We start from the raw sequence: 21,130 nt of genomic DNA on the forward strand, positions 1-21,130 counted from the left end.
CGCCCACGCGGCTGTGGCGCCGCGTCACGCCGTGCGTCATGGCGGGGAGGAGGAGGCGGTGCCGCTGCGGGGCCAGCGGCGGGAGGGGGCCGCCCCGTGCCCCCGCCCACAGGAGGTGCGGCCCTGAGGCGGGAGCGTTGCCGGGCTGTGCTGGCAGCGGCCCCTTTCTTTCCCCTCACCCAAGCCGTTACGGCACCGGCTGCTCCGAGACACAGACCCCCGACACCGGGAGACAGGCTGTCGCAGCGGCTTTGCGCCGCAGCAAAGCGGGCCCTGCCCGCGGTGGAAACCCCTGCTGCCGCCCCTCAGCGGCGGCACGGGCACCGCTCAGCCCAGGCCAGGGCTGGGTGGGCTCTGGGCCGGCCTTGCTGCCGCCCTTCCCGCGCCCCGGAGAGGGGTGGGTGGGTGTGTGTGTGTGTGTGTGTGTCCCGCCGCGCCACAGCCCCGCGATCGCTCCCCTCAGCCCCCGCCGCGGCCTGTCCGGTTCCCGTGCTAACAGCCGGGCCGGCACCGCCCTGCGCCGCGGTACTTCCTGCCGCCGCCCCGGAGGAGGCGGGACCGGCCCGGAGCGCGGCGGTAGGTGGGGGGGGATCTGATGGCGGGTCGGCGGCCTGGGCATCGCCGCGGGCGGGGTAGGCGGCGGCCTGGCCTGGTCTGGTCAGGTCCCTATGTGTTCTCTCCTTGTGGTGGTTTCCCCAGGTCCGTGTCTCCCTGGAATGGCGGTGTGCCCCACGAAGGTGCACTGCCTACCGAGTAGCCCTGGGACCCCTGTGAGGCTGTGGGGAGCTGTGGCCTCCAGGCGCTTGGGGGATTTCACTAAGGGGGAGGATGGGGGAATAAAGGAAGCAGCCCCAAATTCTGCTCCCTACAGCAGCGAGCTGGCCGGCTCCTTGCTCGTGTGGAGAAAAGAGGTTTGTAAGTTAAATTTTGCGATGAATTTGTAGCTGGGAAAAATATTGAAACCATTACACCTCGAGTACTGTGTGCAGTTTTGGGCCCCTTACCACAAGAAAGACATTGAGGGGCTGGAGCGAGTCTAGAGAAGGGCAACAAGATGGTGAAGGGTCTGGAGAACAAGTCTCATGAGGAGCAGCTGGGGGTGTTCAGCCTGGAGAAAAGGAGGCTGAGGGGAGACCTTCTTGTTCTCTCCAACTCCCTGAAAGGAGGGTGTAGTGAGGTGGGGGTCAGTCTCTTCTCCCAAGTCACAGGCAACAGGACAAGAGGAAATGGCCTCAAGTTGCACCAGGAGAGGTTCAGGTTGGATATTAGGAAAAATTTTTACACTGGAAGGGTTGTTAAGCCTTGGAATGGGCTGCCCAGGGAGGTGGTTGAGGCACCATCCCTGGAGGTGTTCAAAAGACGGGTTGATGTAGTGCTGGGAGGTATGGTTTAGTGACGGTTTTTTGTCAGAGTTAGGTTGACGGTTGGACTAGAAGATCTTGAAGGTCCCTTCCAACCTGGATGATTCTATGATTAAGCAAGCCTTCAACTAGTGTGATCAAGTGGAGATTTACTGTATGTTTTTTAGAGTTAACAGAAAGCTCTGAGCTCTGATAACTCGTGTGGGAGAGCGGGGAAAAGAGGTTTGAAAGTTAAATCTTCTTTGGCGTCTCTGAGTGCTGGCTACATTTGTCTGCCCATGGTGCTTATGTACACAGGTAGATCAAAGCCCTGGTCCAGCATCGCCTCCCTGGCAGAAGCTCCCAACAGAGGCACAGGGAGATCCATATGGAGATGGCAAGCAGGAGGTGATGCTCCCTCAGGGGCTCTCTTCTGAAGTCCGTCAAGCCTTTTCTGGGGCAAGGTGTATGGCACAGCAGGTTTGGGGAAAAAAAAAAAAAGGTTTTGAACCTGCCTCCTGCTAGTTCTGTTTGAAGTCTAACTCTTGTATTTGAAGAGGCACTAGACAGTCTCCCTCATCAGCCTTTCTGCCTGCCACGTCTGAATTAAAAGCTTTTATCCTATCCCCCCTCAACTATGTTTCCCAGCCTGGGAGATTGCAAACTGTTTAATCTTTACTTACTTACTAGCTATAGGTCATCGCCTTTCCCTGAACCTTTCTGAGCCACATTGTCTCTTTTCTGAGGTAAGGGGCACTGGAAGGGCAGAAGTACAGCACTGAAGCTGCAGGTTGTGTGGGAGTGCTCTGAACCTCCAGTTGCGTGATAATAAAATTTCCAGGCTGCTTACAATAGTTTTATTCTTTTAACTGCTCTGTTTGACTGAGGAATCGCTTCTCATTTATGTATTGTTCCTCTCCCTGAACTAAGCACAACGATAGTGGGTTTCTTGTAATTGTCACTTGAATGCATGCATTGAGTCCACGTGCCTTTGGGTTGCTGTGACAGAGCAGCTCTTCTGCAGTAACGTTTCATACCAGCCCTATGAAGTAGTCAGGGTCAAGTCTTAACTTCTGCTACCTGTTCCTTGACTTCCTAGGAGTGTTCGTTAACTGAGGTTAAAAGCTCAGATGTGGCATCATGCTTCTGGAGAGCTGCCGGGCAGAAAAGGACCTGGGGGTGTTGGTCAACTGTCGGCTGAACATGAGCCAGCAGTGTGCCCAGGTGGCCAAGAAAGCCAACAGCATCCTGGCCTGTGTCAGGAACAGCGTGGGGAGTAGGGCCCGAGAGGTGATTGTCCCCCTGTACTCGGCACTGGTGAGGCCTCCCCTTGAGTACTGTGTCCAGTTTTGGGCCCCCTACCATAAAAAAGCCATTGAGGTGCTGGAGCGGGTCCAGAGAAGGGCGACAAAGACGGTGAGGGGTCTGGAGAATAAGTCTTATGAGGAGAGGCTGAGGGAGCTGGGGTTATTCAGCCTGGAGCCGAGGAGGCTGAGGGGAGACCTTATTGCTCTCTACACCTCCCTGAAAGGAGGGTGTAGAGAGATGGGGGTCGGTCTCTTCTCCCAAGTCACAGGTGACAGGACAAGAGGAAATGGCCTCAAGTTGCGCCAGGGGAGGTTCAGGCTGGATATTAGGAAAAATTTTTTCACTGAAAGGGTCATCAGACATTGGAAGGGGCTGCCCAGGGAGGTGGTTGAGGCCCCATCCCTGGAGGTGTTCAAAAGACGGGTTGATGTAGTGCTGGGGGGTATGGTTTAGTGATGATGCTCCTTGTTTGTTGTGTGGGTGTCTATTTTTGTCAAAATTAGGTTGACGGTTGGACAAGATGATCTTTAAGGTCCCTTCCAACCTAGAAGATTCTGTGATTCTGTGACATCTATCTTATCTACGTAGGGAGAAGTGAAATCTCCTATTGTATTCTTGTTTTTCTGTTAGCCCTCATTATATTGCAGGCATTGTAATATACTTGCCATCCTGCTTAGAAGGATGGTGGTTTCTAACTCATTAAAACTTTTCTATTTTGGTATGAAATTTCAAACCATACTTGTTGACATAGTTGTCATGTTAATTTGTATCACGGGTCTAACGCTTTCCTTTTATAACACATTTAGGGAACTTCACTGCAGCTCTGTCCTTTGTGCGTAGTGGTTTTGACCAATAGTTTTCTATTTTGACAACTTAGTAGCTCATGTTTCTACCTCATTTATAAAATATGACTGTATGCTACCATGAAACAAGTCCTGTTGCCAGCATGCTGCCAGATCAGTGGTTGTTTTTTCCATGAAGAAGTAACTGTAATTGTGAGGTCACCTCAGTTGTTCTGTGGGATTCTACGGTTATCATAAAATACCCATTTAATGTCCTAAAAAGCTGCCTTCTGTGGTGGGTTGACCCTGGCTGGACACCAGGTGTGTCTCTGTCACTCCCCTCCTGGGCGGACAGAGGAGGGAAAATAGGACGCAAGGCCCGTGGGTCAGAATAAGGACAGGGAGGGATCATTCAGCAATTACCATCACAGGTGAAACAGACTTGACTTGGGGAAAATTAATTTAATTTATTGCCAATCTGATCAGAGTAGGGTAATGCAAAATAAAAACTAAATTGTAAAACACCTTGCACCCACCCCTCCCGTCTTCCCAGGCTCAACTTCATTCCTGATTTTTTCTATCTTCTCCCCCAGCGTGGTGCAGTGGGATAGGGAATTGGAGTTATGGTCTGTTCATCACGTGTTATCTTGGCTGCTCCTTCCTGCTCAGGGGAAGGACTCTTCACACTCCTCGCCTTCTCCAGCATGGGGTCCCTCCATGAACTTCTCCAGTGTGACTCCTTCCCATGGGCTACAGTTCTTCATGAACTGCTCCAGCCTGGGTTCAGCGTGGGTCCCCCATGGGGTCACAAGTCTTGCCAGCAAACCTGTTCCAGCATGGGCTCCTATCTCCATGGGGCCACAGGTCCTGCCAGAAGCCTGCTCCAGCATAGGCTCTCCATGGAGTCACAGCCTCCTTCAGGTGCATCCACCTGCTCCAGCATGGGGTCTTCCATGGAGTGGATATCTGCTCCACCGTTAACCTCCATGGGCTGCAAGGGGACAGCCTACTTCAGCATGGTCTTTGCCATGGGCTGCAGGGGAATCTCTGCTCTGGCAGAGAGCACTTCCTCCTCCTCCTCCATTGACCTTGGTGTCTGCAAAGTGGTTGCTCTCATATTCTTGCTCCTCTCTCCGACTGCAATTGCTGTTGTGCAGCAGCTTTTTCTCTTCTTAAATATGTTATACCAGATGTGCTACTGCCGTTGGCCTTGGCCAGAAGCGGGTCCTTCTTGGAGCTGGCTGGCATTGGCTCTGTTGGACATGGGGGAAGCTTCTAGCAGCTTCTCACAGAAGCCACCCCTGTAGCCCCTCTGCTACCAAAACCTTGCCACTCAAATGCCATACACCTTCATAATGTTAATACCAAAGTAATGTGTAGAGCTCATTTATAAATAACACATATTTCTACCAGTTTTCAAACGCCTGCTTAAGTCTATTCAGGTTTTCAACTCTTAAAAAAAATTCACAAGCGTGGGATTTTTTAAATGCTAGTTTATGAGGCTTCTGAAGAAAAAACTTTCCAAATGTGAGCCATATGGGGGGGAGTTGGTGATTTTTTTTTGTGTTGGTTTTTAATTCTTTTCTTCCCGTAATATAGGCATCCTAGGACAACAGCTAAGAGGCTTGATACATCCCATTATCGGAAAAGTAAAAACTGAACTTTGGTAATTTCAGTTGTAATATGAACTACTGTAGTACTATTAGATTTAGTAGGAATGTTGAGGGAAATTCTTTTGGGCAGTTTGTTAAATTCTAAAAAGAAGTTCATTAATTCGGTTACGGTTTCTTTCAAAGGCTGCTAATGTTGGGAATAAGACTTTGAAACTCCTATCCATGAAACTGAAATTTTTCTTTGTCTGGGCTCATAAGTTGAGTCTGAAAAAGATAACGTTCTTCTCACATTAAAACTTCAGCTGAATCTGACATATCAAAAAAAGCTATTTTGAGGGGTTTTGTATGGCAGAAGTGTCAAATAGCCTCTTATTAAAATAGAACGAATACCAGACTTTCCGATATATGTTCTGCAAGTATCTTTAATACAATGAAACTGTAGTATTTTAGTATTCAGATTTCCTTGTTGTGGATGGAATAAACCTCGTGGGAGGGTGGATGGGGAAGGTTCTCACTTTCCCTCCGTTCAGGTTGGTGTCAACAGACTATCAAATTTTTAGGAAGTCTCGTTTCAGACTGAAGTGTATATAATCTTTCAAAATCCAGGCAATATAGGGGTGGAGAGATACAATTTGGGAAGAGGACTGTATTTTATTACCTACAGAGGAAAATTAACAGAAAATAATAAGGAAGAATAAAAGCTCCCTTGGGGCATAGTAGGGACTTTATAGCTGGGCTTTGCAGAAGGAATTAAAGCAACATCTGGAAATTTCCTGTACTTTTTAAGCATGTCATCTTTCCCCAGACAGCTTGAAGAGTCTCAGTAAGGATCAGCAGAGCTACTGTTGCGTTAATGCTTCACTAGTCCTACTGTGAATTAAACATGGACTCAAGAGAAAGGTGTTACTTACAGTCCTTTAATTTTTTAAGTATATATGGAAAAAATAAAAATCATTGTTCACAGTCATGCATGTGTCCCCCCGTTATGAAGTTTGGATAATTTGAACTATGGAGGAAACCTAAGAAGTTAAGCTTGAGGAAAAGAAACCTGAGAGGGAAAAATTAGAAGATTATCTCTAAAAATGAACAGATATGATGATGTCATGGAATAAGAATCAAAGCTAAATCCTGTGAGGAGTCTGTGAGTGAATTCTAGGACTTAAGCAGCAAGTTGTCCCCAAGGACACCTAGGGGAACTTGACCTTTGTGAGTGAATTCTAGGACTTAAGCAGCACGTTGTCCCCAAGGACACCTAGGGGAACTTGAATGGAACAGGATTTAGACATGTTGATGCTTTCTTCACATTTCAAACACTGCTAGAGTAGCCTGGGAAGGTATGGCGGGGAAGGATGTCACAGCAGGGAAACCAGGAGCCTTATGTTGCGAAAGAGTGAAGTAGAGAAATATTTATTAATATAAAACGGTGATTTAACAAAGTTGGTAGTGAATGTGACAGTGTTTTAAGAGCTGCACAGCCAGGTACACTTGGTTATTTACTGCAGAGGGGACAGGGTGAGAGAAGCTGTCAGGGAGACCCTCCCGTTGAGGGTGCAGGAGAGCTCAAAGGGCTCTGTCCACTATTTATAGAGTAAGATAATTGACCTATAGTCATATTTGCATGGGAACAAAACACCTAGGTCCCCACTCCAGACGGCGTTTGGCTGCGTTGCCAGCCGTCCCCCAAAACCCATCACAGCTCCCACTGATGGTTATGGCTTGAGCAGGAGCTGGGGGGGGTGAGGGGGAGAGCACACCGCCACATCCTATTGTAAGGGGACTGCAAATGGTCAGCATGTTAATGAACGTATTGTGAAATGTAATTAACAGTTACACTGTTAGAGTTGCATGATGAGCAATATTTGGAATTTTGAGTACAGTAAAAACAACCACTAAGAAAATATTTTGTTTGTTTCAGTTCTTTACCAGCAGATTTTAAAAACTGAAGGAAGATGTCTTTTTTCCCCAAAATCTCTTTCCAACGTGAAGTTGAAGAGTATCTCACCAACGTGTTCAGAAATAATGAGGTATGTGAATTAGATACTACTCATTATCAATAAATATTCATTTATCGAACACTGTTAATATTCCTTTGATTTAATATTTTGTCCAGCTTTAATACCTTAGAATAAGTTATTGTCTTTACATTAGACACAGATTTTAATATATAGTTCTATGGAAAATATAAAATTATTCTTCAGGCCTGTTGGCTCAAAATAACATAAAAACATTTAAACTAAAGTTAGCATAAATCTGAGAGTTCATTTTTGGATCCCAATGAAGCACGATCACATAGAAAATTAACCACTTATTACCTATGTAATGTCAAAAGACACAAAAATTATGTTTTTGTATGTGGAGATAAACGTTATTAATTCTTAGTTTTGAATCTACTCTTCCATCTCCTTAGGACTGTTCTCTGTGCAGTATGACAGAGCTCGCTAGCAGTTACATTTGGTACTTGCTACAGCCTGTTTCCAATGATCTTGCTAATCTGACTATTTTTCCAACAAGTCCTTTTCAAGAAATTTATGAGGTTTTCACTGGAATTAGGCCACCAGCCATAGACGTTCCTCACATCGCACACCACACGACTGTATTCCTCCATTTCTACAGAATGTTTATTCAGTGGGGTGGTTTTTTTTTGCACTGAGCAAGAGGTTGCCGTGTGAATTTCTTTTAATATTTATTTTAAAATCTCTTCTTTCACTTTCAGCTTATCACTGCTTTAGGTACACAGGAGGTAGAGAGAAAATATCAATCTCTGTTAAGTCATCTGTCTCATCCACCATCTTTCACAACTGTTAGAGTTAATACCCACTTGGCCTCAGTGAAACATGTGAAAAAAATGCTGTTTGAAGAAATCCAGAAGGTTTGTGCTTTTTTTTTTTTTTTTTTTTTGTTACAGCAAAAGTAGCAGGATATTTCATCTTTTGCCTGATTATGAGAGCTTTTCATTACTGGAAACTATTCCTTAAGTTAATATGCGTCCATTAGTATTAACATTATGCAATCATATTGATTTCCTGTCAGCATTAACAGTTAAATCAAAATTCATTGTCTAGCAGTATTCCTTATCTAATACATCCAAGAAAGGCAACAGCAGAAGAGAAAAGACTATTAACTCTTTTAAATGGCAGATCCAGACCTTAGAGGGGATTGGGGTACTACTGTAGTAAATATTGTACCAGCATTGGAAGTTGAGAGAAGAGGGTAGAAATAGATAAAAACTGTAGTTCAGTATGCTGTGTTCAGCATATTTAGAACATTTTTATTTAATCTTAAAGGAGAATATATGTCTCGTTGCACAAACTTTAGGGAAATGAGAAAATTTGTATGTTTTAGAAACTGGAGCCAGAGTGATGCCCTGCAGCCGCTGTATTTTTTTTTTTAACCTGTTTAATCTTTACATATTTTTTTTTATTTTTACTTACCTTAATTAAACATTTATTTATCTGATAATGCATTAGCATTTATGTTTAAGAAGTAGATTATTTTAAAACTCCATCCTAGATCTTCATTCTGTCTAAAAAGCTCCAGTCCTCCTTTAGGTAAATTATTAATGGCAGTGGGTGTACAGGGAGCTATTGCATGAGAGGAGCCAAGACATTTCTGGGATGCAGAGGCAGTTGACAGTATTCTGTTGGCTGGAATGGTAATGAGTTATGCTGCTTTTAGCTTGATTGTAGAAATCTGGAAATGGGTATTGCAGCATGATATTTTGCTTCAAGGAAAATGCTTCGCTGAAAAATTAATTAAGACTGGCTTTTCATAAAATTTTGTATTTTTAATTGTGGTCAAATTAGAAAAGGAAACTACACAGCAGTTTTTAACAAAAATTTACTCACTGGTTGTTTTCCTTCTTCAAAGAGAATGCTTCTTTGTCAGATGGAAACCAATTTATGGTATTGCATGTTTTAGGGTTATATTTTAGAAGGTTCAGGCAAGAAAGCATTGTCTTTTCAAAGTCCAGGAGCAGTTCTAAAATGGCAAGCTGTCGTTTTCTTCAACTGTCTGCACAACTCAGCTCTCAGTACCCAATCCAAAGTTAAGATTTGAAAACTAAAATGAAAAGGGTTACCAACTTGGCGTATTAAGTAAGGCAAGCAACACATGAGTAGAGTTAAACAGTGGTTTATAATTAATAACATCAAAATAATAACACAGATTAGCCCCAGGCTTCTCTGGTGGTGTTACTGTGATCTGATGACAACTCAACACAACCTTCTTCCAGAATAAAGCAGGCAGGCAGGCAATACATGAATAAACAGTGGTTTATAATTAATAACATCAAAATAATAACACAGATTAGCCCCAGGCTTCTCTGGTGGTGTTACTGTGATCTGATGACAACTCAACACAACCTTCTTCCAGAATAAAGCAAAAACTAGTGGTAGGGTTATGAGTGTTGGAACACTGTCCCACTCCCTGAAGTCAGTTCTCAGTGAATCCCTTTGTGGCCTTGTTATTTCTCAATTTATTACATGTTTGGTTTTTTACACTAGTGTTTTTAATGTGGAGTATCTCCTTACTCCCTCTTTCCAAATCTCTCTTAACTGGTTTTACAGCTTTCATTTTTGTACTCTACTGCTATAAATTGTGAGTGGAGAAATAGTTTTCAGTCTAATTAAATGCTTACATATTAGGGTTTTTTTTAGTATTGCTTAATAATTATGTTTTTTAATGAAACAGCAATTTAAAGGACTATGTGTTCCAGTTCTTGAGCACCCGAAACTCCAGGACATCTTATTAATTCCTGTCATTGGACCCAGGTTTGAAATTTTTGGTTTCTAACCTTAAAATGTCATAACACATATTTTACTTATAAATTTCTTGTTAAACAGTTACGATAACTAACTTGCTATAAATGAAGCACAACTTTGTTTATATTAAGACGTAGTGGGCAGTCCATATCCTAACCAGGTCAGAGTTTTAGTCCTTAAAAGATGCAAGAAAACATAGAGTTCTTTCCTTATTTATGAGATTAGCTTTTATAGGGAAAATACCTCCTCTCTGGAAAGCCAGGTAGGTGGCAAACAGAAGAACTAAAGTTTTGCGGTGGAATATAGAACTAGAGGGTAAAATAGCTAAATATAGGCAGTCTTTTCTTCCACTGGAATCAAGTCCACAGCTAAACTTAGGGAGACTGGATCCATAATGCTGAGAGGATTCCTGAATCAATTTTATCTCCTACAAAACGCCTATTTGTTCTTCATTCTTAAGATATATTTGGGTATTTCCCATGTTGCATCTGTGTCTGCCCCTATGGAGTTTCTTCATTATTTTATTGAATTCACCGATGAACATTTTATTTAAAGTATCTTGTTTATTGAAGACTAACATACTTCAGATTCAGTTTTTAGCAAAAAGTAGAGTGTAAATGCTTTGCACTCTAAAATAGCATTTATTGCTTTTATTTTTTCTTTGTTCACATTTAATTCTCTTTTGTAGCATCTTTTTCTGGACATTCCATTCTTTTTATATTCAAATATATTTACACTTTAATAAGTTGAAGTAACTGTCTTCACAATTTTTACTGGCAGAGGTCCTTGGAACTCTTTACACATTTATTATAGAAGTACTTAGCAGTTGTTAAACACAAAAAGGCCACTTTGCAATCATATGGCCTAGGAAGGGATAGAGGCTTATTTCTCCATCCCAATATAATTTATTTGTATTCCTGTGTCAGGTTCATAGCAGTGCTGGAATGTATCACAATCTGCTTTATTTAGGGCACCTGTTTTCATTCTTGGCTCTTTCCTTTGCTTCCCCTGGGACTAAAATAATTTTTTAAAATGTAATACACAATAGTAATTGTATGTAAATGTAATACACACTGACAAAAACAGTATTTCTGAACTAGTGTTTACTTGGGTTCTTTTATTTTTTTTTAATTGGACTACATTTTGTATTTTTAGGCAAGATTTAAAAAAACATGCGTCTGAAGTAATTGTTGGAGCCCACTGTGGATACGCAGTGCTTCGAGGAGCACACGTTTATGTCCCTGGAATCATATCGACCTCAAGATGTAAGAGTTCTCTAAATGCATCCAGTTAAGTTGTAAAGAGGAAGGAAAAAAATGCCACCCCTTGATGACAATTTCCAATAATTAGTGACATTATTTTTTTTTTCTCCTATTCACAGCTGAAATTAATCTTATATTTTTAAGTTATGGTAAATATTTTTTTGAAGTTTTTCTGGCTTTTTCTTAAGATTTTCAGTATTTTTGCTTTATACTTGTAATAAATTATATGTAGTTATTTTTCACCTGGCATGTTTTAAGTTCATTTTTCTATATGTAATTCTTAGCTGAAGTATTAATTCTCAAGGATTTTGAATTCATGTTTTCATTTGAAAACCTTTTAAAGAGCAGGTTCAAATTAAAACCTGGCATTTTGAAAGTTTTTTTACTACTGAATACTGTAACTTTTATGGATGTTCAGTAGAATAAACTCACAGAAGTTTTACAGCATTCCAGTCTTTAAAAAAAAAAATAAAAAAGAGAAAAGAGGAATGTCTGAAGAGAGACATCTGGATGATAACTGGATGTATGTTGGTTATTTTAGAGATGCTCTTGCCAGATATGCTATTTCTTCACGCAGTCACAAAGGCACTTGCTTTCATAATCCTGTCAGTTTCTACGTTACAGGTCTAAAGAAAAAAAACCACAACTTTTTTTTTTTAATCAATTGGTGATTCATTTGATATTGTTTGATTACAGGTCTAAAGAAAAAAAAACACAACTTTTTTTTCAATCAATTGGTGATTCATTTGATATTGTTTGTGTATGAGATCTAGTAAAAATTTGTGGGTTTTTTTTTTCTGTTGGTGAGAAAAATCGTCAATTTTAATGTCAGATGGTTAAGAAATAGAAATTTTTGTTTAATGCCTGTGAGACAAGATAAAAAAATCTACATATACGTGCTTAGTGTTCAGCAGCCTATTTATTTTTTATTGAAAGGTCAAATTAACTTTATGTGAAACCAGCATAATTTTGGATGATTCACCTCATTATTCTATTGCAATGAGATCTACTAATCATCATGGTTCTTATTATTAAACAAAGGGAGCGAGGAAAGCATTTATCTAGCCACTTAACTTCATTCCCTTTCAGGAAAAAACCTTCAAGAAGTTTTAAGCATGTGCTTAAGTCAAATTCACTGAACAGGAATGTTTTTCAATCTGGGACTTGATAATGAAATAAGTATATTGCCGTAGCCGTTGTTGAAACTGCTTATTTAGACAGCCTCATAAATATTCAAATCCCTCTTTGAGTCAACTAGTGATTTATCATAATTGTTGCGTGTAATTATCCATGCAACATCAATTCAAAGAAAAGAAAAGATACTATAAAACTTTAGGAACACTTCAGGGGAATTGCAGATAGGAAAATAAAACAAAAAGGCATGCTACCCACTTGAGGGCAAATAGAATAAGGCTCTATTAAGCACAGATGGTATAACTAAGGAAAAAAAAGAGTATAGCAAGAACAGGCATTTAATCACTGAACTTGCAACCCAGATGAGGGTAAACTAATTATCAGGGGGCTTTGAGTTTAATTTAACTAATCAGACTCTAAGCTTTATGTTTATGGATTGCCAGTGTAAGCTGCAAAAAGCTTAAGAACTGTACACAATACTAATGCATTTTGAAAGGATAATTATCAGCAGAGAGTGAAATAAAATCCCTTATGTTTGAATACTGCAGAAAATATGCTGCAAATATGCTTGATGGAAGAGTTAAAGTTTTTGTTGAGTGAAGTTTAAGCAGCCAGTAACAGTAGACTATCACGTGATGTTTTGTGTACGTTGAGTAGAAGAAGTTATGCAAAAAAATAAATGTCTAGTGGCTACCCAACAAATATTACTGTTTAGGAATTCCGAGGTATTTGTGAATATTCAGAAGGCCACTTGAAAATGGAAAGAAAGATTCCTAAATAGAATTCAAAGAATTCTTTGGAAGTTGAACTGTCATTGATCTTACTTCTTGTATCTTCTGGTTGCACCAGCCAGTCAGTCACATCAGAAATGTAATTTTAAAAAATTGTTTAGTTCTGTCAGTGGAGGCCTTTATATTTAAACATGTTTTTCAGCCAGTCAGTGCATAGAGCTTGTTTGCTCTTTTGCAAAGTCACCTAAAGCATCCCACTTTTCCATCTATTTTTGTTCCAGCTCAGAAAGTTTTAAGTCCCTAGGACTACACTTGTAGGGTAGTTGTATGTTTACATACTTTACTGATCTGGAGGGTCTAAATTGGAGAGGTAAAACTCCTTCTAAAAGAGTTTTGAGAACAGCGGTTACCTTAGAGGGAAAAGAGCCACACCAGAAAATTTGTTTAAATAAGAATATATAATCACTTGTACGAAAACAGTAGTTTGAGAAAAAGGAGCTATAGTTATGTTCTACCTGGCTATTGAGAGGCCGTTAGAAAAATTTAGTATTGTTGTCTTTGTACAGTAAGTGTGAACCAGTGTTGTTTGATGTACTTGTGTGCTTGGAGCACACACACAGGACTGAATCCTGAAGTGTGCTTAAAACTTATGGGTGACCCTGTGGGGATAAAATAAAGAAGGTGAAAAATTGTCCAGCCTGTTAGGAAGCAAGGCCCACTGTCTGATTTGTAACCTTGTCTCTTAATAGCTCTAGACACTTGGTAGCCATCGTTCACCATGGACACTTTAAAGCCTAAGAGTTAATATTTTTCTTTGATTACATCAAGAAAGTTCAAGTTTTGCTATGATACAGGAGTTGAAGTAATAGTCTACTGAAAATTCTGAATTGTTTAGTATCACTACTGTCTTGTCAAGTATCAGTTGAAGTAATAGTCTGTTTAGTATCACTACTGTCTTGTCAAGTATAATATTAATCTCAAAATTTCCGTTCTTGTTTGCACAGTTATGAAAGCTGGAGATCTGGTCTCAGTGTATTCAGATATTGAAGGGAAGTGTAAAAGAGGAGCCAAAGAATTTGAAGGAGTCAAAGTTTTCCTTGGAAATGGGATTTCAGAACTGAGTCGCAGTGAAATCTTTAATTCCAGTGGCCCATTGAAGTAAGTCTATAGTAACTGCAATTGACACCTACAACTTTGCAAAGGGAAGGAAGAAGATGGGAAGACATTTTGGAATGTTCTCTCCCCAATGTGAAACCACAAGGCGGCTTTCACTGAGACCTGTGTTGTGTGATGGGAGTTTAAGTATTTTTTGGGAAGTGTTAGTTTCTGGGAGTACAATAGAATCGTGCCTCCTGCTGTCTTCTGTAACTTCACAACTAAGGGAGCAGCAATGTGATGGCAATTATGATTCAAGTACTACAGTAAGGATTAGTAGAGTCAACATTTAGTTTCATAGTGGTATCCAGATACCAGTTTACTTGAGAGGCAGGAGGAAATAAATGGGAGCCTTTTCAGAATTTATGTTTAGCGTATGACTTCTATAATATAAAACAAATAGAGCGACAAACATTCTCACCATTGCAGAACAGCATTTTGGTAAATTGTTCTGTACCACTTTCCCATTTGGATGGAACCAAAATGCAGCCTTTTTGATTTCTCCATCTCCTAAGAATATAGGTGCTCTTTGGTGGGGCAGGGGACAGAACATAAGGTCAAATATCTACAAAAAATTAATAGCATTTGCCAAGGTAGTTATCTATTTCAAGATTACGTGCTTTTCTATTTTTTTGCCAAAAGATATGAGTTGTTCTTCTTCTGTCATCTAAAACACATGTAAAAAGCAGTGTAGAAGAGCATGGACATCAAATTAATGAGTGAGACCTTACATGCCAAGAACAAGCTACAAAATATCTAGTAAAAAAGTTCACATTGTCAGAGGATTTCTGATTTATGAAAGCTTAAATAGTAGAAGTAGTGGTAGGATATGCCTGTTGAGTTGATGAATGGAATGGCAGTATGTAACACTAAATCTGGTGCCTGCAAGTTTGTTTCCTCATATCCTTCCTCCTCCTTGTTGGACTGAGTGGATATGCAAAATAATACTCATTCTTGTTATCTTCAGTAATCAATTGTTTTCAGGCTCAGTATTATTTTTTTCTTGTTTTTCTTTTTCTTGTTGTCCATTTCTTTATACGCTTGTCATAATGAAATCTGTGTCAGAACTTCATCCATATTTAAAACTTTTAGGTTGCTTCTAAGTTCAAACCTTTGCTTTGCAGGCAAATCACTGTTCCTTTAAGACTTTTGAAATAGAATTTCTTTAGTTGTTTGACTGAAATCTGAGACAGCCTAGAAAAATGGAGAGAAGATCTAAGAAGGAAATCATATGTCAGTGCCCTAGTGCATACGTGGCTAGCCAAAAGCAGTTATGGATTGAAATTAACCTATTTGGGGTTTTTTTGTGAGCATTTCTTTACATTATCAAGGTTTGGATTAGATCTCAGTTGGTACATTTCAGGGGTTTTTTTTTCCTGCATTTCTTTACGTTATCAAGGTTTGGATTAGATCTCAGTTGGTCTTGTGTACAAAAAAGGTAAATTTGCTTTATGCAATTTTTACAGATAGTTTCAATTTATAATGTAGTACATTTTTTGTTACAGTTAACCCAAGATAATGATGTAATTTTAAAGAATATCAGATTACAAAATTGTAAAAGTATTTTTCTTGTTACGGTTAACCCAAGTTAATGATGTAATTTTAAAGAATGTCAGATTACAAAATTGTAAAAGTATTTTTCTTAGTTGATTTATATGTGCTTTAATTTCTGTACAATTATTGTTTCAAGTTTCTATTTGTAAGCATGCTGATTTTAATTGAATACTGTTAAAAATTATAAATCTGAGTAGTTAAAATATTCTTTTCCTGTTTTTCAGTGGGATGGGCGTAAGAATGATAGAGCCAGTCTACCTTAGTCCTTCCTTTGACAATGTGCTCCCTAGTCATTTGTTTTTACAGGTATGCTTATTACAAAAATAAAAGCTGGTATTATTTGCTGAATAATTAATATCCTCTAAGCACAAATTAAGACTTTATTTATTCATTGTGCATTATGGCACCTGAGTCACTCATTTGATTTAAAGAAAATAGAATATTTAGAATGAAATCAGTACCTACATGTAGATGGTTTAATCATACTGCATCTGAGATGTCATAAGGGACTTCAAAATGAGTTACAATGACTTTTAAGTGACTTCATTTTAAAATGTAGAAATTCTTTTTACACAGATACTCTGCATAGAACTTCTAGTTTTTGGAATCTGTGTATGAACTCTGGAATGTGAGCCTCTTTCAGGCTATACTCTTCTGTAGATAAACAGGAAAATCTCCAAATATTTGGTTGTCTTCAGGTTGAAGAGAAAATTCGTATCTTTTTAGCCCGAATGAAAAAAATCCACCTCAACAAAATAACCATGAAAAATCTTACAGTAGCACAGCTTTCACTCTCTCTTACCATAAGTCTGCACAGCTTCCAAATAATGACAAACTTTTTTGTAGTTTTTATTGTAAAACTTAAGAATTTATTTCAAGCTAGCTTTTCCTTTTGCATCTTTAATATTTGTCATACCTATACTCCTTTTCCCTCCCAATAAAAATAATTAAAAACAATACTCAGATATGTCAACTGGGCACCTGTGCTATGCTGAAACATAGGGTGATGAAATCATGGAACTTTCTAGTTTTCTAAGATCAGGTGAAATTCTTGATTTCAGCTGACATAAAGTAAGTTTAGGTGAACACCTTAGTTAGATTTCTGAGACAATTAGTGTGCCAACAACGGTATTGCATTTTTTTGTATTTAAATTGAAGATTTAGCAGCTGGGTTTAAAGCAAAATCAAGCTGTCCAGCCTTCAAAAAAAAAAAAAAGGGTTATTTTAATCTTTAAAGCAAATGTAAATTTTATCTCAAATAAGCCCATGTTCAGAGATATTATCTGAAATTATAAGTTATCTCCTAATTTGATTTTTGTAACTATCACTCAGTAAGGTAAGTCCTTTATTACAGTGAATTGTCTTAGTCATTATCTCTTTTGTCAGAAGAATCAGACCAGCAGATGAGTTATTTTTTTGCATATATTCTGTTTGGAATTGATGTTAATATTTGAAGATCAGCCTCAGTGCTGTCTTCCAGCGTGAGCAGAGGTAGGTTATCAAGCAGTATATTTTCTCATGGCCTGCAGTAAAGGAGAGGCCCTTTCTTCCCCTCTTCAGCTTTTCAGAGTACTTTCTTTCAAGGAACAGAATTGTTAGAGACACAGGTTATTTAAGAGGCTGGTGCACATGAGAATTTAGAGCATATTCAACTTTTTGTCCATGAGGATCCCAGGGGCTGTCTTTGCAAAGCTGCCTTCCAGGCAGGCAGCCCCAGCCTGTGTTGGTGCGGGGGGTGCCCCAGGAGCAGGAGTTAGCAGTTCTCTCTGTTGAGCTTCATGACACTTCTGTTTTTCCCATTTCTCCAGCATGTCGAGGTCCCTCTGAATAGAAGCACAACCTTCCAGTTTATCAACCCCTCTTTCCAGTTTCATATCTTCTGTAAACTTGTTTAGGGTGCCCTCTGTTCTATTAGCCAGGTCCTTATGGATAATAAGAGGTTAGGCAATATTGGCGCCAATGCCCCCCCTGGGATACACCACTATTGACTGACCTCCAGCTGGACTTCGTGCTGGACTGATCATAATCCTTTGAGCCTGGCTTTTTTGACTTGAATTTGCCATGTGTGAGATGAATCATTGTTCATTTTTTTTAACACTGTGGCATGGAACTTGAAACTCTGCTAACCAAAGACAACGTGTAGTACAGACAGTTTAAAGAAGTTTTTATACCTTTGTGTTGAACCAAGTTAGAAGAGAATCTTTCAGAATATTTCCATCTTGTGTAAGCTGCAATGCTGTGCACAGTTATTGCATATTATTTCTCTTCAGTGCATCTGTTCTGTTTATGCAATTAATAGTGCAGTTCAGTTTCTTGGTACCTTAATTCAGCAAGTTGAAACTCCTGCCTATTGATCTTACTGTTTGTTATTATACTATGCCACTATGCCAGTATGTTCATATATAAGGACTCCAATAAAGACATCAATATAAAATATTTGTGATATACAGAGCTGCTCTGTGTTTGTGATAGTATCAGCTTATTTTATTTTGATGTTTAGCACTGTAGTCTCCATAGTCACAAACCCTTAAACTTCAGTCATAGATACTTATACATAACTTTACCTAAAAAAGGAGCCACTGGAGATTTTCTGACCTATACTTTCTCATTTATATAACCCCAATAGTTAGTTTTCTGTTCAGGAACTGGCAAGCACTATCATAGATATATTCTCTGCTGAGTGAATTATTGTTTTGACAAGTTTGTCATTCCTTAATACAGGACTTGTTACAGAACATAAATCTTGAATTCTCCCATATTTGTTTTTATGATAGAACTTGCCTTCTGTGGTTGTGAGCCATATTTTAAATCCTCAACCAGGAGAGAGAATTTTGGATATGTGTGCTGCACCTGGAGGAAAAACAACCCATCTTGCAACATTAATGCGTGACCAGGTAAGAGAAGGCATTGAGCCTTTCAGTCTTAGTGAAGAAAATCTTCACTGTTCATTGGCACAGCTCACTTCACTTTAGCTGTCAGAGTGCACAGATCATTTCCAACAATGAAAAATTAATATTTGAATGTTCTGCTTACCAATATATTTTGCTACATATCAGAGTTACTGAAATGGGCACAGACTTATCTTTATTAAACAGTCACCATCACGTTTAAAAAACTTATTTGCTGCAAATTGACCTTTTGAAATACATTTGATTTAAATTTTTAAATGTTACTGATTTATTTGTAATGGAAGGATTTGTAACATGTAAAGCAAAGTTACATAGGAATATGCTGGATTAATGAAACAGAGAATATATGGAAATCAGGGGTTACTGCTGTGTGCCAAAAGAATGCACAACTCTATACAAAAGCATAATAAAAATTTCCTAATCTAATTAACTTTCTTCTCAGTAAAAATTATCAATTATGGAGTGCAAATATAATCTTAGACTGTATTTCTAGTCTGTTGTTCTAAGGTAGGTCACAAAATCAAAAAATATCTCATTAGAAAGTAGCAATATGAAAAGAAACAAAAAATATTTAGAGAAAGACAAAGGAAAATAACACACAAGCCAAAGAGAATGTGGATATAGGAATAACAATGGGCATATATCAAATTGCTATATGCAGAATGAAAGACAGAAATGCAGGTTACTCTTTTTTAGTAGAAAGGGGAAAGAGATGTGATTTTTTTCCTCTACAAAATGTATAAGGCAGTATTATTTTCATTGGAATAGTGTGATTGGAATATAACAGATTATCTAGAAGTCTTGCAGTTACATGATGCAGTGCTTCAACAGTTGGCTGTGTGTTAGTGGGAAGGAGCAGTGAGGAATGATCTAGAACAGACAGGCAGGCAGCTCTGTGCCGGTTTGGTTATTGAAGCATTTGTTCCTTCAGTATGGAGAGTTAGCAAACAGGCATTGGACATCTACTGGACAGATTTATAGAGCTTCCAGTAAAGAATTTCAGCATGATAAATAATGGAAGTCTGCAAAAGCATATATTTCTGTTATGTATTTATTTACATCTATACTTTTTCCATCTATATATTTATGTTTTGTATAACTTTGTATAACTGTTTTTTCCCTTAGCCATTTTAGATAGTTTGATTTTTTGCTTACCAGCTGAAGTGGTAAAGATTAAGAATAGAGGTGTTGAAAATTGTCTGAATTCATTTTGCTTTTCTGAGTATATAATTTTAGTTTAAGACCCGGCAAAAAATACATGCTCCTTTAGTAAATCAGCACTGCTTTTTTATTCTTAAGTTCCATTCATAAATTTTCTGTACTAAATTTCCCTAGGCAGTGTATTAAATCATTAACATTTCAGAAACATTTGAATCAATCTTATATTTTTTTTTTTGGTGATTTAATTGTAAAAATTAATATATTGTTTTTGAATGAGATAAGTGAAATGTAAAATTGTTCTTTTAAATAGGAGCTGGGAATAGTTAAAACTTAGAATCATAGAGTTGCCCAGGCTGGAAGGGACCTCCAAAGGTCATCTGGTCCGACCTCCCCGCAGTCAGCAAAACTTGATAATTTATTATTCTCTGGACCTGGTCCCGACCACCATTGTTCTCCAGATGTCCTTCAGGAAGTTGTTGTGGCATGGGCCAGATGAGGGAAGAACTTTTGTCTTCCAGCTTGTTCGTTGTGCTCAGAGTCTCTCAGGAGAAGGACGTACACCCGCAGTAGAGCACATGTGCAGCACATCCCCTGTTTTAGCAACAGTCCTGAATTTTGAGTACGATCAGTTGTCAGTGTGCACGTGTTGGTGGCTGGAGAGCTGCCTGGGGGAAAAGGACCTGGGGTGCTGGTCAACAGCTGGCTGAGTATGAGCCAGCAACGTGCTCAGGTGGCCAAGGAGGCCAAGGGATAGTCCCTGAGTACAGGATAAATCCAAACAGACACACACCACGATATGCTAGATGAAATCTGTAAACACAAAGGAAAGAAAGATCAACACGGACAAGTGGAAGGTCTTGCTTCTAGGAAAACATAAGCCAGGAATTCCACAGGCTGGGATCGACCTGGCTGGGGAGCAACTCTGTGGAAAGGGGTTTGGGGTCCTGGTGGGCAACAGGGTCAATAGGAGTGACCAGTGCGGTGCTGCTGTGGGAGGGAAAGCCTTGAGAAAAGAAGGTTTAGGGGAAACCTTATCAGTGTGTTCCAGTATTTAAAGGCTGGCTACAAAGAAGATGGAGACTCCCTTTTTACTAGGAGTTGCATGGAAAAGACAAGAGGTCATGAGTACAAGTTGCTCCTGGGGAGATTCCAATTGGACACAAGAAGAAAATTTTTCATAATGAGAACAATCAGCCATTGGAATAAGTTCCCCAGGGAAGCAGTGAATTCCCCAACGCTGGACACTTTCAAAGTTCAGCTGGACAGGGTGCTGGGCCATCTTGTCTAGACTGTGCTTTTGCCAAGAAAGACTGGACCAGATGATCCTTGAGATCCCTTCCAAACCTGGTATTCTGTGATTGAAACCTCTTTTATTTTTCCTTTTTTTTTTTTTTTTTTTTTTTTTTTTTTCCAGTGTTAAA

At 39.5% G+C, this 21,130-nt stretch overlaps 1 protein-coding gene across 1 annotated transcript in view; it reads left to right on the plus strand.

The window, feature by feature from the left end:
• The first annotated feature begins 124 nt into the window (after positions 1 to 124).
• NSUN6 (NOP2/Sun RNA methyltransferase family member 6) overlaps positions 125 to 21,130 on the plus strand; it is a 40,826-nt gene continuing 19,820 nt past the window's right edge. Inside the window, exons 1-11 of the mRNA XM_014946117.1 lie at positions 125 to 576; positions 700 to 911; positions 1,659 to 1,820; positions 6,959 to 7,067; positions 7,757 to 7,912; positions 9,733 to 9,812; positions 10,959 to 11,068; positions 13,935 to 14,088; positions 15,864 to 15,945; positions 18,414 to 18,525; positions 20,543 to 20,563. Of these exons, the coding sequence (XP_014801603.1) occupies positions 6,993 to 7,067; positions 7,757 to 7,912; positions 9,733 to 9,812; positions 10,959 to 11,068; positions 13,935 to 14,088; positions 15,864 to 15,945; positions 18,414 to 18,525; positions 20,543 to 20,563 (790 nt within the window). The 5' untranslated portion in view covers positions 125 to 576; positions 700 to 911; positions 1,659 to 1,820; positions 6,959 to 6,992. The remainder of the gene's footprint in view (positions 577 to 699; positions 912 to 1,658; positions 1,821 to 6,958; positions 7,068 to 7,756; positions 7,913 to 9,732; positions 9,813 to 10,958; positions 11,069 to 13,934; positions 14,089 to 15,863; positions 15,946 to 18,413; positions 18,526 to 20,542; positions 20,564 to 21,130) is intronic.

The sequence above is a fragment of the Calidris pugnax genome, unplaced genomic scaffold (genome assembly GCF_001431845.1).
Source record: "Calidris pugnax isolate Ruff unplaced genomic scaffold, ASM143184v1 scaffold19, whole genome shotgun sequence".
In the NCBI taxonomy this organism is placed as follows: Eukaryota; Metazoa; Chordata; class Aves; order Charadriiformes; family Scolopacidae; genus Calidris; species Calidris pugnax.